Source organism: Malaclemys terrapin, chromosome 12, assembly GCF_027887155.1.
Source record: "Malaclemys terrapin pileata isolate rMalTer1 chromosome 12, rMalTer1.hap1, whole genome shotgun sequence".
NCBI lineage: Eukaryota > Metazoa > Chordata > Testudines > Emydidae > Malaclemys > Malaclemys terrapin.
This window is the reverse complement of record NC_071516.1, coordinates 8,881,405-8,895,379: the sequence shown is the minus strand read 5'-3', so window position 1 is coordinate 8,895,379 and position 13,975 is coordinate 8,881,405. Positions and strand designations below refer to the sequence as shown.

General features: G+C 41.2%; 1 protein-coding gene across 1 annotated transcript in view; it reads right to left on the bottom strand.

The window, feature by feature from the left end:
• The window catches only part of TAF4 (TATA-box binding protein associated factor 4), a 64,609-nt gene extending 50,719 nt beyond the window's left edge, over window positions 1-13,890 (bottom strand). Inside the window, exons 1-2 of the mRNA XM_054046496.1 lie at window positions 13,578-13,890; window positions 10,507-11,604 (exon numbers count right to left, since the gene is read on the bottom strand). Coding sequence (XP_053902471.1) covers window positions 10,507-11,604; window positions 13,578-13,890 — 1,411 coding nt within the window. The remainder of the gene's footprint in view (window positions 1-10,506; window positions 11,605-13,577) is intronic.
• Window positions 13,891-13,975: the final 85 nt, after the last annotated feature.

The following is a 13,975-nucleotide window of genomic DNA, read 5'->3' as shown; positions in this document are numbered from 1 at the left end:
AGAGCAGGTTTTTCTGTAACAAGTTCATGCTTAACATGCCCTAATTGTACATTATTAGCAAAGTCCAAGAAGGCAAGAACTTAGAAGGCAAACCACTATCAAGGAGTAAACAAATTTTTACTTCAATAATTTTGATCTCAATAAACCAAGTGGATTAAATTTATCCCTGGTGTAATTCCACTAACTTCAAAAGAGTTACATGAGGGAATATGACCCAGTGGTATATGAATCTAATTTCTTCTGAGGAAAGAAGAAGAAAATTCGCAAGTGGGTCGCCCATTTTTTTAATATGTTAAATTGCACCTGTGGTTTTGCAAACCAGCTAGTTTTCATTCCATGCTAAAGCCTTGTCTACATGAAAGAATTTTTCCTAAAATTTCCACTAGTGCTACTTGTTCTGCTGCAGTGGCAGGAGCCATAATGTAGACAAGATTCCTCTGACTTGTGGCACTTACCACCGTGCCAACTAAATATATAACTGAACCAGTGGTGGCATCACTGGGTTTTTTTTTCCCCTGCCTCGAGTTCCCTAGGCAGGCACAGAATTTCATATTTTAGGGATTTACAGCACTATACTGCTCCTGGAAGTTCAGATACAAGAGAGACCAATAAGATCTCTGTCAATTAGAAGTAAAATTAAACTGTTACATGGACATGATACAAAAATGTCTATCATAATAGCAACATTATTCAGTACCATCCCTTTTTTTAAAATAGAACTAATTTTAATAAAACAAACAAAATCTCACCAAAAAAGTAAAATCTTCTTTCCACATCTGTAAATAGGTTTCTCATTCTAACAACTCATCAATTAAGAAACCTTAAAAAAGCTTTTATATAAAAAAAGACCCAGATTTAACAAGGGAACAATGTGGGGTAACGAGTAAAAAGACTTAGTTTTTTCTCTTTTTTAAAAGGGACCATGGAAAAGGAGAAGTAGCTGGCATACTAGGAAGAGAGGAACAAGACAATGTATTTGTGAATGACACATATTGCATGGATAGGAGCCCTTTTGGGTTTCCTGTGGTAGGCCCTTTGCATGTGTCAGTGTATATCTTTATTACAAAGTAACTACCACCGCACCAAATTTGAGCTCCTTGTACTACTACAATGTGCTGCACAACTTATCTCTTTCCTTTGGGGCTTTATTTCTATCACTTCATTCTTTTTTCCAAAACACTCTACTAATCACCCTCTTTAGATTTTCCTCTCCCCTGTCATGTGATTTGTTCCATGCTGCTCCTTATGGCTGGAACCCCCTCCCTGACCAGGTCCATCATGCCCCACACTCATTTCTTTCAAGTCCTCCCTGAAAACATATTTCTTCTAAGAGGTTTACCAGTCCTAGCTTTTCTTCATGGAAATATAGACACTTGATTATTAATAGTTACTTTTCAAAAGTTAAACATTGGTCAGTCATCTGCTTTTTGTTTGTGTCCCATCGCCTAGCCTCTCTTTCTACATTGATATTTAGATGGTATGCCCTACGGCTGTGATTCCCAAACATTTTACTAAGGCGATCCATCAACTGCATTCTCTCTCTTTTTGCACCTTTCATCCCAGGAACCAAAACCCTAATGCTAGCCCAATGTAAAGGAAAGGCCCCCATGGAGGGGTGGGGGCATAGAGGAAGCCCACCCTGCACTCAACCTGCAGCGATGGCTTCTGCCTACTCCTGGTGTGATGACTAGGCATATGAGGTCACAGCACCACTCAGGCTTGGCCCAGCCACCCGTGTGTGTGATGGAGGGGCAGCCAGGACAAACCTGACTGGTTCTGCAACTCTGTGCCACAGGTCTCAACACCCAGAGTGTCCCATGGCACTAGAGCTGCTGCTGTGGGGTGAGCTTGCTCTCCAGTCTCTCCACCCCGACCCCCAATTACCTTTCTGGGCCTCACCTCTGCACTGAGTCAGGAGAAGTGGATGTTTGCTGAGGGCCTCGTGATAGGTTAATCCAGCCCTGCACATGACAACCACCTAGAACCTTCCTACAATCCACTTAGGAAACATTGCCTTATGGGACAAGGATAATAATATTTTAGCTGTCTGTACAGTACATAGCATACTTTTAATTCTAGACAATAAACTGATGCTATGGGTTTAATAATTCAACAACTAGCAAGGGCATATATTAGGATAGTACTGTTTAAAAGTTATCTAGACTGCTCTTACTAGAAGAATGAGCTACTATATATGGATCCATATGAACTCTTCCACGCAAAGCATGACAGTGTTTTAAAATGATACAAACTTCTTACATAATACAAACCAAGCTCTCTGGAATTTGTATTAGGTACAATGTATCACTGAAAAATGTTTCTCAGCAATACTTTGTCAAGAACCAATGCTGTAAAGTTAAAAAGGGAGATTGCCAGGTAGATGAGGTTCAAAATTTACATTTTTAGTTCTGGTCCATGCTGAGGGAGAGGCGCCTCTCCCTACAGCAGCATAGGCTTAATAGGCAGTTGCACAGCTTAAAGGGAACTTAGGTGAAATGTCAGAATGGATTCCTAGTTTTAATTTAAGACGTGCATCAGGGAAGGAAAGTATTCAGAAGGAGGGAGGAGATTTTAACGGTATCCTCATTTCAATAATGCTCACTGAGATCCTGTTTGCACAACTGACTTGGCACAAGTGTACCCATGTGGCCATGGGTAGACCCCATTGGACATCAGAGAGGCTCCACCAGGCGCAGGGGTACACCTGACCATACACAGAATCTTAACAGTTGATAATATCAGATGTTTTAGCTGACTTAAAGATTGTCAAAAGATATTTTCTCCACTACTAAGGTCAGTAGTAAACTTTTTTTTAAAAAAAACTATATTTCTCAAGTGACCAACTGTTTCTATAATGCTACTGCTTCAGTTACTTTTTCAAGAACAAAGTATAAACTAATTAGCATGACTGACAAGTAACTTTTGAGTATCTCAAAATCAAACATGGATATTCAGACATGGGCAAATAGAGATATGCCCAGCCCACCAAGGCTGAGTTTGACCCAGGTGACTAAAACTGTCAAGAGTGTTTTAAACTGAGCCCTTTCATATTAAAAATATTTTAATAAAAGAACTTCAAGTAGTGTAATAATGCATTCTGGGTCTTTATTTGAAATGAATTATATATATAGCTCATGCAACTAAAAAAACTCATTTAAAATTTTATTTACAAGCATTGAAAGAAGGACTTTTCAGTAATTAGAACTGAAAGTGATCAAAATACTCAATAGATCTAAACAATCTCAAAGGGATTTTGTAATAATTGATTTGTCTTATCACCATGTTGGTTGACCAATGCACATTTTTTCTGATTAATATGAAGTGCTCACATTTACATTTTCCATTGCCAGCTTAGCTAAAATAGAGTACTGCAGTTAAGTTGTGAACTCAAGTTGAGAGCCACATCCAAATTTTCGGTCCCCAAGCCAGAAGAGTTTGAGTGCCTTTCAGAAGTGGCCCACTTAGATTCATGGAAATAGAAAATTATGGTGACGCGCTGAGCAAACACACTGTGTTGGACAGTTCCTGTACTAGCAGTGGTGTGCAGAATGCCTCAGAAGCAGCAACCAACCCCTATTCACAGCTCTTGGGCAACTGCCTTGATCATTGGCATCTGCATGGCCCTGAAACTGAAGGGGTAAATAATCCCCCAAACACCAAACTTCAACTGAAATGAAGCACGTTTTTAAAAAGGGAATCCTAGTTTGTTATGAAGACTGGCGTGAATACAAATTTTTGCATAACTACTCTAACTCTAAAATGGAACTGTATTATATACAGCTCAAGATAACTAAATGCTTCCACAAGTTAGTTTTGAAGAATCACAATTATACATCCTATAAAGCCTGGTCACTGAAAGTGTCAATTTGTATTTTACTGGTCAGTGTAAAACAATTTATTATTCTGCCTCATGATATGCTGTTTAAAAAAAAATAAGAAAATTACCCTCTCAACCTTAAATTCTTCTGGGACAAAATTTAAGGTTGTCATAATAAGGTAAGGTCTTTCAATTTTTAACAAATCTAAAACTTTTTTCCCCCCTTAGTCTTGAAATATATGGTAAACCTGATGGATCTACATATAAAAAGACATTTCAAATTAAGCAAAATGTTCCTTTTGCTGATATATAATTTGAGTAGTTTCTCCCCAACCCTTTTAAATGTAGAACAGAGGAAATCCATAATTCTCTCTCTTGGAAACAGATATCATCCAGTGATCTGAGCACAGAACTTCCAAGTTTTAATTTTGGATTTGACATTGACACCCCTAATGGCCATGGGAAAGTCACAACTTTTCACCCTCAGTTTACCCAGCTTTCAAGTTGAGAGAATACACTTACTTACACACAGGGGTTATGAGAGGATTAACATTTGTAATATGCTTTGAAAGTGAAAGTACTACAGTAAGCTGCTATTATCCTTGCTTGTTAGATACCTTTTTTTTAAAGCCACACAAAATATGGCCATGCTAACAGTTAGCAGGCATAACACTGGTAGGCTATAGTATAGTACACAATGCTGTACACAGGTGGGAACATTTGGACTTGCTCACAAGTTGGTGGGAACTAGAATTGGAGACACATTCCAATATTTAGCATTCTTCCTTCAGATACTTTGTGTGTATCGTTCATCTGAAAGTCAGCAAGTTTTCACATTCACAGAAACTTAAATAGGCAATTAAGCATTTCAGAGATGCCTACTTAAAAAAAGAATGGACCCAAAAAGCAATGTGCTCAGTTATAGCAAGTATCAGAGTTTTACAATGAAAAAAACTGTTTAGATCATTTTATTCAAAATCTGTTAGCTTCCCCCTTTTTTCTTTCCACCCTCTTATGCTTACTAGTCTAGGATGCCAATCTCGGAAAAGCACTAGTAGACATCTCTTTACTGAAGTCAGTGGGATCATTCATGAGTACAATCACATGTACATAAACGGTTTGCAGGATTGGGACCAAAGTGTCTCTCTGTGCCTTCATGCCAATTTTATGACTTAATTATTGTGATGCGCCCAGCTGATTTTTGGTGACAAATACAAAAGACTGTTTGCCAAAAAATATATATTACAGGTGTGCAAGCTGCTTTTAATGGCTCCAGTTCAGGAAAGCATCACCATTCAAGTCAATGAGACTTGAGTATATGCTTAAAGTTAGGCATAAAGTACTTTTCTAAATGGGACCACAATAAGCAGAGTTTGGAAAAAACAACAAAAACCAAAACCAAGAGAAGTAAGTATCCTCTTTCAGCAAGTGACAGAGCCAAAACCCATATATTTCTGTAGAATTTAAACCTCCATTTAAAACAAATTAAGTATCCAACCTCTATGGTTGTGAAGAAAACCATCCAAATGTGAGAAATATAAATGGATAATGTTGTCTTCTTCAGTATACAGATTACATAGGTGCCAGTGGAGCACTGGAGCTATAGCTCTACCAAGCAGCAGCAGCAGCGTAAAATTAACATTGGTCATTTTCACTAGCTACTCAGAACCCTACAACAATGAAACTCCTCAAATCAGTGACTAGTGGACAACTGTGATATCCTTGTTGGCAGTCTCAGCCAAAAGAACAGAGGATGAAATGGGCACAGAGAATGATCTACCCCTCCCCATCACCTAGTGGTGATCCCTGCAGACTGGTGTGTAGGGAAGCGTTAACGGTCACTACATTTTGCTATACTATTCTGCAATTTTCATAAGTACTAAAACTCACTCAAAAGAAAAAAAAGTGGGGTTTCTATATTTCACTTTTGCCGGTGGGGAGGAGAGGGGAAAAAAACTCTCCTGATCTACCAGCTCTGTACCGTTTTAATTCAATATATGCATATAGTACTTTCCCCCTCCACTATGCTGCATACCTTTTAGGAGGCTTCTTAGGTTCGGTCTACACTACAAGCTAGGGTGTGATTCCCAGCTCACCGACATACTCATGCTAGCTCAATGAGAGCTAGTAGTGTAGTCATGGTAGCACGGGCAGCAGGAGCACGGCTTAGGGCAGGTCTTCACTACGGGGGGGGGAGTGGGGTTCGATTTAAGATACGCAAATTCAGCTACGCGAATACTGTAGCTGAATTTGACCTATCGGAGCCAACTTACCCCGCTGTGAGGACGGCGGCAAAATCGACCTCTGCAGCTCCCTGTCGATAGCACTTACTCCCACCTCCGCTGGTGGAGTAAGAGCGTCGATTCGGGGATCGACTGTCGCGTCCCGACAAGACGCGATAATTCGATTCCTGAGAGATCGATTTCTACCCGCCAATTCAGGCGGGTAGTGTAGACCTAGCCTTAGCTGTGCTACGTACAAACCCGTCTGAACCCTGTGAATACATACTCCGCATGGCTAAGCTGGACCACTGCTGCTACTGCCCGTGCTACCATAGCTACACTTTCATTTATTACACCAGTGCTAGCTGTCACTGAGCTACTGCGAGTACGTACCTGTGAGCTGGGAACCACGTCCTTAGCGCATAGTGTCGACGTAGCCTAAGACACTTTATTATAATGCCATAAGAAGATAGCAGAACAGAGTAGTTTTGTTTTTTGTTAAATTCTCAAGGCTGACAATACAGTTATGGTAAGAAGATTGTAGATTTCAGTTGTGGCCAGTTTTGAGAACCGGTTATATACTGGTGCAATTGAAAATACTGCTGTGCTAATCCTAAAACTAACTTTGGGGGGGAGGGGGGAATAAAATGTACAGAAGTGTGAAAATCATTAAAAAAACACTTGCAGCACCTGCCAATTATAACTTCTGGTCACTTTTTACTATCTCACGTATGCTGCATAGTTCTGTTCTACTTGCAGACTTCTGTTCCATCTATGAGCAACTAAGATACTTTTCTGTGTATCTGAAACAACTGCCAACTGTCATGATGTTTTAATATCAATTGTCCCAGCTATTACCAGATGAGTGCATAAAAGATCTCCTCACACTATTTACTTCAGAACAATGCAAGTAGTTAAAAACATACGATAACTTCATAAAATGCACTATGAATCAAAATAAGTCATCTTTAAATAAACTCGTTGCATACTTGACAGAATCATCCTTTCTAAAGTCAATTCAAGAGTATTTTCAGCATCTCTGCTAAAGCCAAAAAGATGGTCTTTTAGGCAATTTTTGGAATTGTATAGCAGTGCTCCAAATGTTCAGGCTACAAGTTACAAATCTGGGCTGCTGGAGAAGAGACAAAGTGCAGATATACTGCTTACATATACATACACACATTGTGTATATATATATCATACACACACTTCTCCCACCCTCCTAAGATTTTGGTAAAACAAAAATGAATCCATTATTAACCAAAACGAATGTTGATAACCCGGTTTCCTTGGGGAGGGGAAAAACAATTAATAATGTGGCAGAACTCAATAGCACCACAACAATTAATCTCTCTGCTTTCACACATTTCTAATTTGGCCATTTTAAATTCCATCTAGCTAAAAATTGATTCACCATACAGGTGACACTCTAGAAGCAATATATTTTAAGAAGTGTAAATCAACTAAACTGTTTGTAAAGGTAAAGATAGACTACCTCAAAAAACACTTTTTTAAAGAATCTTTTTGTAAAGCCCCAGGTTAATAAAAATATTGACATTTTTATATTCAGTGTCATTTATGTGGAACAGCAATTGGACATTTGGGGGAGGGGACTGGAAATTAAACAACCAATTTATTTTTGTTTGGAAAATAAATACAGAATATATGCTACACCAGTGGTTCTCAACCAGGGGTACATGTGCCCCAGAGGTACACAGAGGTCTTCCAGGGGGTACATCAACTCATCTAGATTTTTGCCTAGTTTTACAACAGCCTACATAAAAAGCACTAGCGAAGTCAGTAAAAACTAAAATTTCATACGACTTGTTTATATTGCAGTATATAGTATACACTGAAATGTAAGTACAATATTTATATTCCAATTGATTTTATAATTACATAGTAAAAATAAGAAAAGCAGCAATTTTTCAGTAATAATGTGCTGTGACACACTTGTATTTTTTTGTTTGATTCTGTAAGCAAATAGTTTTTAAGTGAGGTGAAACTAGAGGGTATGCAAGACAAATTAGACTCCTAAAAGGGGTACAGTAGTCTGGAAAGGTTGAAAGCCACTGTGCTACACAACAGGCAAATTTTTCAAAAGTGGATGCTAAATTGTTGTTACTCTGTGCACACTACTGTTTGCACATTCAGCTTTTGTTCTCTAGTTATATCATGCATAAACGCCTCAGATTTGCATGAGCAAACCGTATTAGCATACAGCTCTCCAATTTTTACATGCAAATGTTGCTTGCAGAGACTAATTTGAGGTTTTGTACGTGCAAAAACTTGAATGTACAAACTTTGCTGGTACAACTTGACAGATGGGTAAAACGTCCTTTGAAAATTTGGTCACCCTGTCAACTAATTCATTATGTTTTTGTATTAGTCTATTCGCCCCTCATACATACATGTAAACTCCATTAAAGTTAATGGCACTTAAGTGGATATTGAGGAAGAGAGGGAGAACCCTAAACATCTAGGGTTAGATTTTCTGAAGTATTCAGCACCCATAACTGGGACCAGATTTTCAAAACAGCTCAGCCTCCAGCAGCTCCCAGCGTGCTCAACTGAAGCTGCTGAGCACTGAGCTCTTGTGAAAATCTGACCATTTCATTTAAGTGCTTAAGTGAGAGCTGAGTTCTGTTGAAACTTTGTCACCTAAAAATATAATTGCCTCACTCCGAATAGTCTCTAATATCACAACCATTAAAAAAAAAAAAAAAAAAAAAAAAAAAAAAAAAATCAAATCCAGGCCAGTTTCCAAGAGCTAGATTTCTACTGGAAATGTACATTTTTCTGTTTTAAAAAAGGCATGCTATATGGAGTCACAGACCAAAAATATAGTTCTTTTGAGATTTTAGTCATATTTAAATGTAAAGGACTTACTCCTAAAAATTAAAGGTTAGATCCTACAAAGCACTACTTTGATTTCACTGGGACCATGCACAGGAGTAACTTATGCATGCTCAACCATAAAGACTGGGCCCTTGTTGGTAAATGGGGCACATTTTAGTAAGTTGATAAAAATGTTAGTGGTTTAAAAACACTTTATTAGAAACTGCTGATCATGTCCAGTAGATATCTTCCATAATTAGCTATACTATGTAGTATTGCCATATTGCCACTATGGAGCTATATATCTAAATGTTACTAACATCAACTGCAAACCATAAGGGCAATTTGATTAATATTGCAGCAAGAGATAACATCTTCAAATCCTGAAACGTATGATGCAATTTTAGTTTAGTTTTTAAAAAACAAACAAACAAAAACCAGGCTCCAACTTAAAAACAGGGATTTCAAGGGTTTAAGACTTTTTGATAAATTTAAAAACAGTTTTGAAACTTCAGCATATGAATTATTCTTGCCAGGCAATATCTTTCTATGCAAGAAAAATGTAGATTTTTAATATCCCAATTGTGATTTAAATAATCAGAATGTTTGAGACTTAACTGAACCATGCAGTGTCACATACTATAAATGGAGTACTATACAGAAACAGTGTACAGTAAGATATGGTTGCTGGTATCTTAGTAATAAGTGCATCAATCTAAGGTTGGGTAGTAGTTTCAACAGATATAATGTTTACTACTCTAAAACCTATTGAAATGAATTGCATATGCACACCATTGATTTCATTAGGTAGTAATAATAAAATTTAATTGGCTGTTCTTTGTATAGTAATATCACCTAGCAAAACGACAAAAAAAAAAAAAAAAATCAAGGATATTTGACAGAGCATAGACCAGTTCTCAGAACAGAAGGCTTTTTTTATTCTGCCTTTAACTCACTCCCTACTGGTCTAGGGCTTGGTTCCCTGACTAAGCGTGATGTTAGTTTACTACAGGCGCTGCAACCCTACACTCAACAGGGTAAGGTAAGGACAGAGTAAGATTGCCTTTGTATTGAAGGTCCAGTGATAAAAGATCATCATGAGCTCCAAATCTGAGAGCATAACTCAGATTTCTAATGTTATTTCTGGTAAAAGAAGGCAGCTTCTCTCCTTATGCTGTACCTGCTGCTGCACTACCAAGCAATGCTCCTAGTATGGTACGGGGGGGCATACAGGGACAGGGAACAGAGCAGCATGCTAGGTTAGATGAATTACTGACAAAACTGCTTTGAAGTCAAAATTCATCATGTGAAAATGAAACAGCAAGGTGCATTAAAATAGCATTTTAATCACATGTGTGCTGGTTTGCAGCTTTGTTCACACTTGCATTTTAGTAAAAAGGAAAATCTAAACAATAGTAAGATTTCTAAAATAGTTCTGTGTCAACATGCCTTTTTCACCTGAAACAGCATAAAAATCATGCCACATCCCATGCCACTGTCCAAAAGCAAGTGATATCTGAGAATAAGAGCTTCCCCATGATTTACAACTAAATCTAGATATATTAATCATTCATCTTACTCTCAACAACATATACAGCCACAAAATAAACATCTCTAGTCTTTACTTACCTGGTGGTAACTGAAAGTTCTGAATATTAGTTGGATTCTGAGGTGCCTGAGGCAGACGAGGTGCTAAAACTGTAGGTGTTAAAGTTGCTCTGATACCACTTGTAGTTGCTGTTGGAGTCCTTGGCAGACTTTGTGCCACTGTACTGGCAGTGCCCTTAACCATTCCTGTAGGGGTACCAGGAGCTGCAGGAGGTATCCCACCGGGATTGGGGGCCACATTGGAGAGCCCAGCTTGCATAGTTTGCCCAATTATCATATTACCCCCTGTAGTACTGGGCTGGCCACTAGCAACTAGTGTCTGCTGCTGGGATACTGCATGCACTATAGTTTTAGGAGACTCCGATTTGATGACCTGTGTGGTGGGTGCTGCCGGCACACTGGAACCAGGCTGGCTGTTCACAAGTGATGTTTGGAGGGAAACTCCAGAACCCACAGTGACTGCAGCAACAGCAGGAAAACTCCCCACACCGATGGCTGAATTGATCACAGTATTGCTCCCATTCTGGGTGGCTGCAGCAGCTGCAGCAACCGTGGGTCCTGCTGTGTGAATTGGTGGCCTCACCAGTGCTACAGTAGGCCCCCCACCTACAATGCTTGGTGGCGGTTGCGAAGAGATTACTGTGGGTGATGAGGATGAGGCGGAGGACACAGCAGTGCTGAGGAAAGAAGTCTGGATGACAGTGTTAGAAGCTGATGGCAAAACAGCATTAACTGTATTTCCTTTCCCCACAGATCCAGGTCCATTGTTAACTAGAGGGGCAACAGCAGGTGCAGCAGCAGGATTAGCAGTTGCAGGAGTCCCAGAGAAAGCAGCACTTCCCGAATGGTGAGAGTTCATCACCACATTACTCCCATTCAAAGTTTGCACCGTTGTGGTCCCAATTTTGCCATTCCTGGTGGATAAGGCAGTTGCCATGGTACTGATAACCACTGATTTGCCCTGACTGAGGGTCCCTGGAGCAGCAGCAGCTTCAGATCCTCCTCCTGCTGCTGCTGCTGCGGTGGTGGTGCTGGTGCTGGTTGTAGTGACTCCATCCAGAGCTGAACTCTGGGACCTGGTGTTATGATTAATAACGCCCCCTTGCACTCCTCCAGCTCCTGAAACAACAACAAGGTTCAAAGGAGAGAATGTGCAGGAGGGGAAAACAAATGTAGAGGGAGTGTGCTCCTCCACCCTCCCAATCCTTCTTCACCCCCCCATACTGCATGCATTGAGACAAGAAAAAAGGGGTTGAAAATACAAGTCCTCTTCCTCTGTGTAAAGAGGTTACCCTGAGGCCCATTTATTCCCCATACTGACACCTGGCAGCAGTGATATTAATTATAGCACCCCCTTGAACAAGAGAAAAAAGGGAAGATAGACACACAACAAGATAGGATCTGGACAATAAAGGGGGTTGAGGGTGCTTCTTTTCCCTACACTTCCTTCTCTCCCCCATTCCAGGGCCTGACATTATGTTTAACAACATCCTTTGCACTCCAGTTCCTGCAAGGGGGGGGGGGGGGGGAGTGGGGAAAACATCAATAAAGAGTTCTCTCTATGCCCTCTATACCTTGCACACTCTACCCCCAATCCTTTCATCTCCTATAGTAGAACCTAGTAGTATCATGGAGTTCAACTAGTACAACAGTGTAAAAAGTAGGGGGTGAGAGCTGTCAATCTGACAAAGAAAAAGTTGCCATAAGAGGACTTCGTCCATACCAGGGCCTGCTGTTGTGATTCTGCTCCTCAAGCTCCCACAACCATAAAGAAAAATATGGGGAGAAAACAGACTTGGACACTGAGGACACTACAACGTGGCCTCCTGCCCTGAGACCTCCTCATCCCGCTTTAATGAGGCCTGGTATCATGATTAACACCAGCTTGGCAGTCCAGGTCCTGAATTAAGGAAAGAGAAATGAGAAGGGAGCGGTCACAGATAACCCTAATAATGTGTGTCTCAGTAGCTAAGAGGACCCTCCTGTAAGATCCTCATTACAGACCTGCTATTATTAATGTCAGCATCCTCTTACATTTCAGCAACAAGAAGCAGAGAAAAGTGGTGGGTGGGGGGGGGAAAACCAGAATCACAGATAGATAGTGGGCAGATAAGGATATTTTTCCCTTCCCTAAAAACAACCTCCCACCCATTCTCAAAGTGAGACCTAATATTACGATTAACATCATTCCCTTATAACCCAGTTCCTCCATCAAGGGGGCAAACGTTCATAGATAGATATAGAGAAGACATTCTAAGGAGGAGGATAGAAGTTGTGCCCTGAATCCTCCCCCCAATACTAGGACCTTATGTTGCCACACCACCCCCTTGAGGGAAAAAGAGGAATGAAAGGTGCTGAATGCCCCCTCCAAGCTCCTGCTACAAGAGGGGCAAGGGGGAATATCCAGATAGATATGGAGGGAAGCATTTTTAGGGGCTTCTTTCCCTTGAAATCCCTCCTCACTTCCTCCTCTACAGGAAACGGGTGTCATGATTAATAACACCCCTTTGCACTTCAGCAACAGAGAAGGGGGAGGGGAAGGAGCACTCAGACAGAGATTGGAAGGCACTATTAAGTGGGAATCCCCCCGAATAAACCCCACAATCCAATGTATACCAGCAACAGGGAAGGCAGAGGAACATTCAAACAAACTGGGGGAAAGCCATTACCAAAGAGATAATTACCCCCCACTGGTCCCCCCCCCCCTTGACCCTATGATTAATAGCACCCTTTTACATTCCAGCAACAAGGTAAGAAAAAAAAAAAGAGAGACTGATAAGCCATCAGTGTCTGTTTATGGCTCTATCATGGGGGGCAGTATCCCCATATGACAAGAAACACCTCATCTACACCCCAGGAGCAAGGAGGGGGAGGAGGAGCACAGTCAGACATATACTAAAGGGCCTGGTGTCGGGGGGGCTCTCCCCAATAGGATTTATACCACCCCTTGCACTCCAGCTCCTGCCACAACAACAAGGAGGAGGAGAGAGGGAAAAGGGGGGAAAGCAGTAAGGGAGGAGGCAGTCAGAGCTTGGGAGTGGGGGGAGGGGAGGCCCCTTTCCCAGAGAGCCCCCCACCCCTGCCCAGGTTACCTGCTTTTGTGATCTCTGGGGCACTGAGTCCCATCTTGCTGCTGCTGCTGCTCTCTGTTTGGACATTAGCATTGCCTCCTACTACTACTCCTCCAGGGCTAGGGCTAGGGCTGCTGCTGCTACTGCTGCTCACAACATGGTTCCCCAGCAGCCCCCCAGCGGCCCTGAGGGGCTCCTGCGCCTTGTGGTGCTGGTGGTGATGGCCGGAGGCCGCCAGCTGGGACTCCAGGGAGCCCACCAGGTCGCTCACCACCTTCTCATCCACCTCCGTGTTCAGGAAAACCTCATCCAGCAGATCCGAGCCCGCCGCCATCTTTTTTTTGGAGGGTTCCTGTGAGCTGCTCCCTCCTCCCCTTTCACTCCTCCCTCCCACCCCCCCACACACGCTGCCCTCTCAC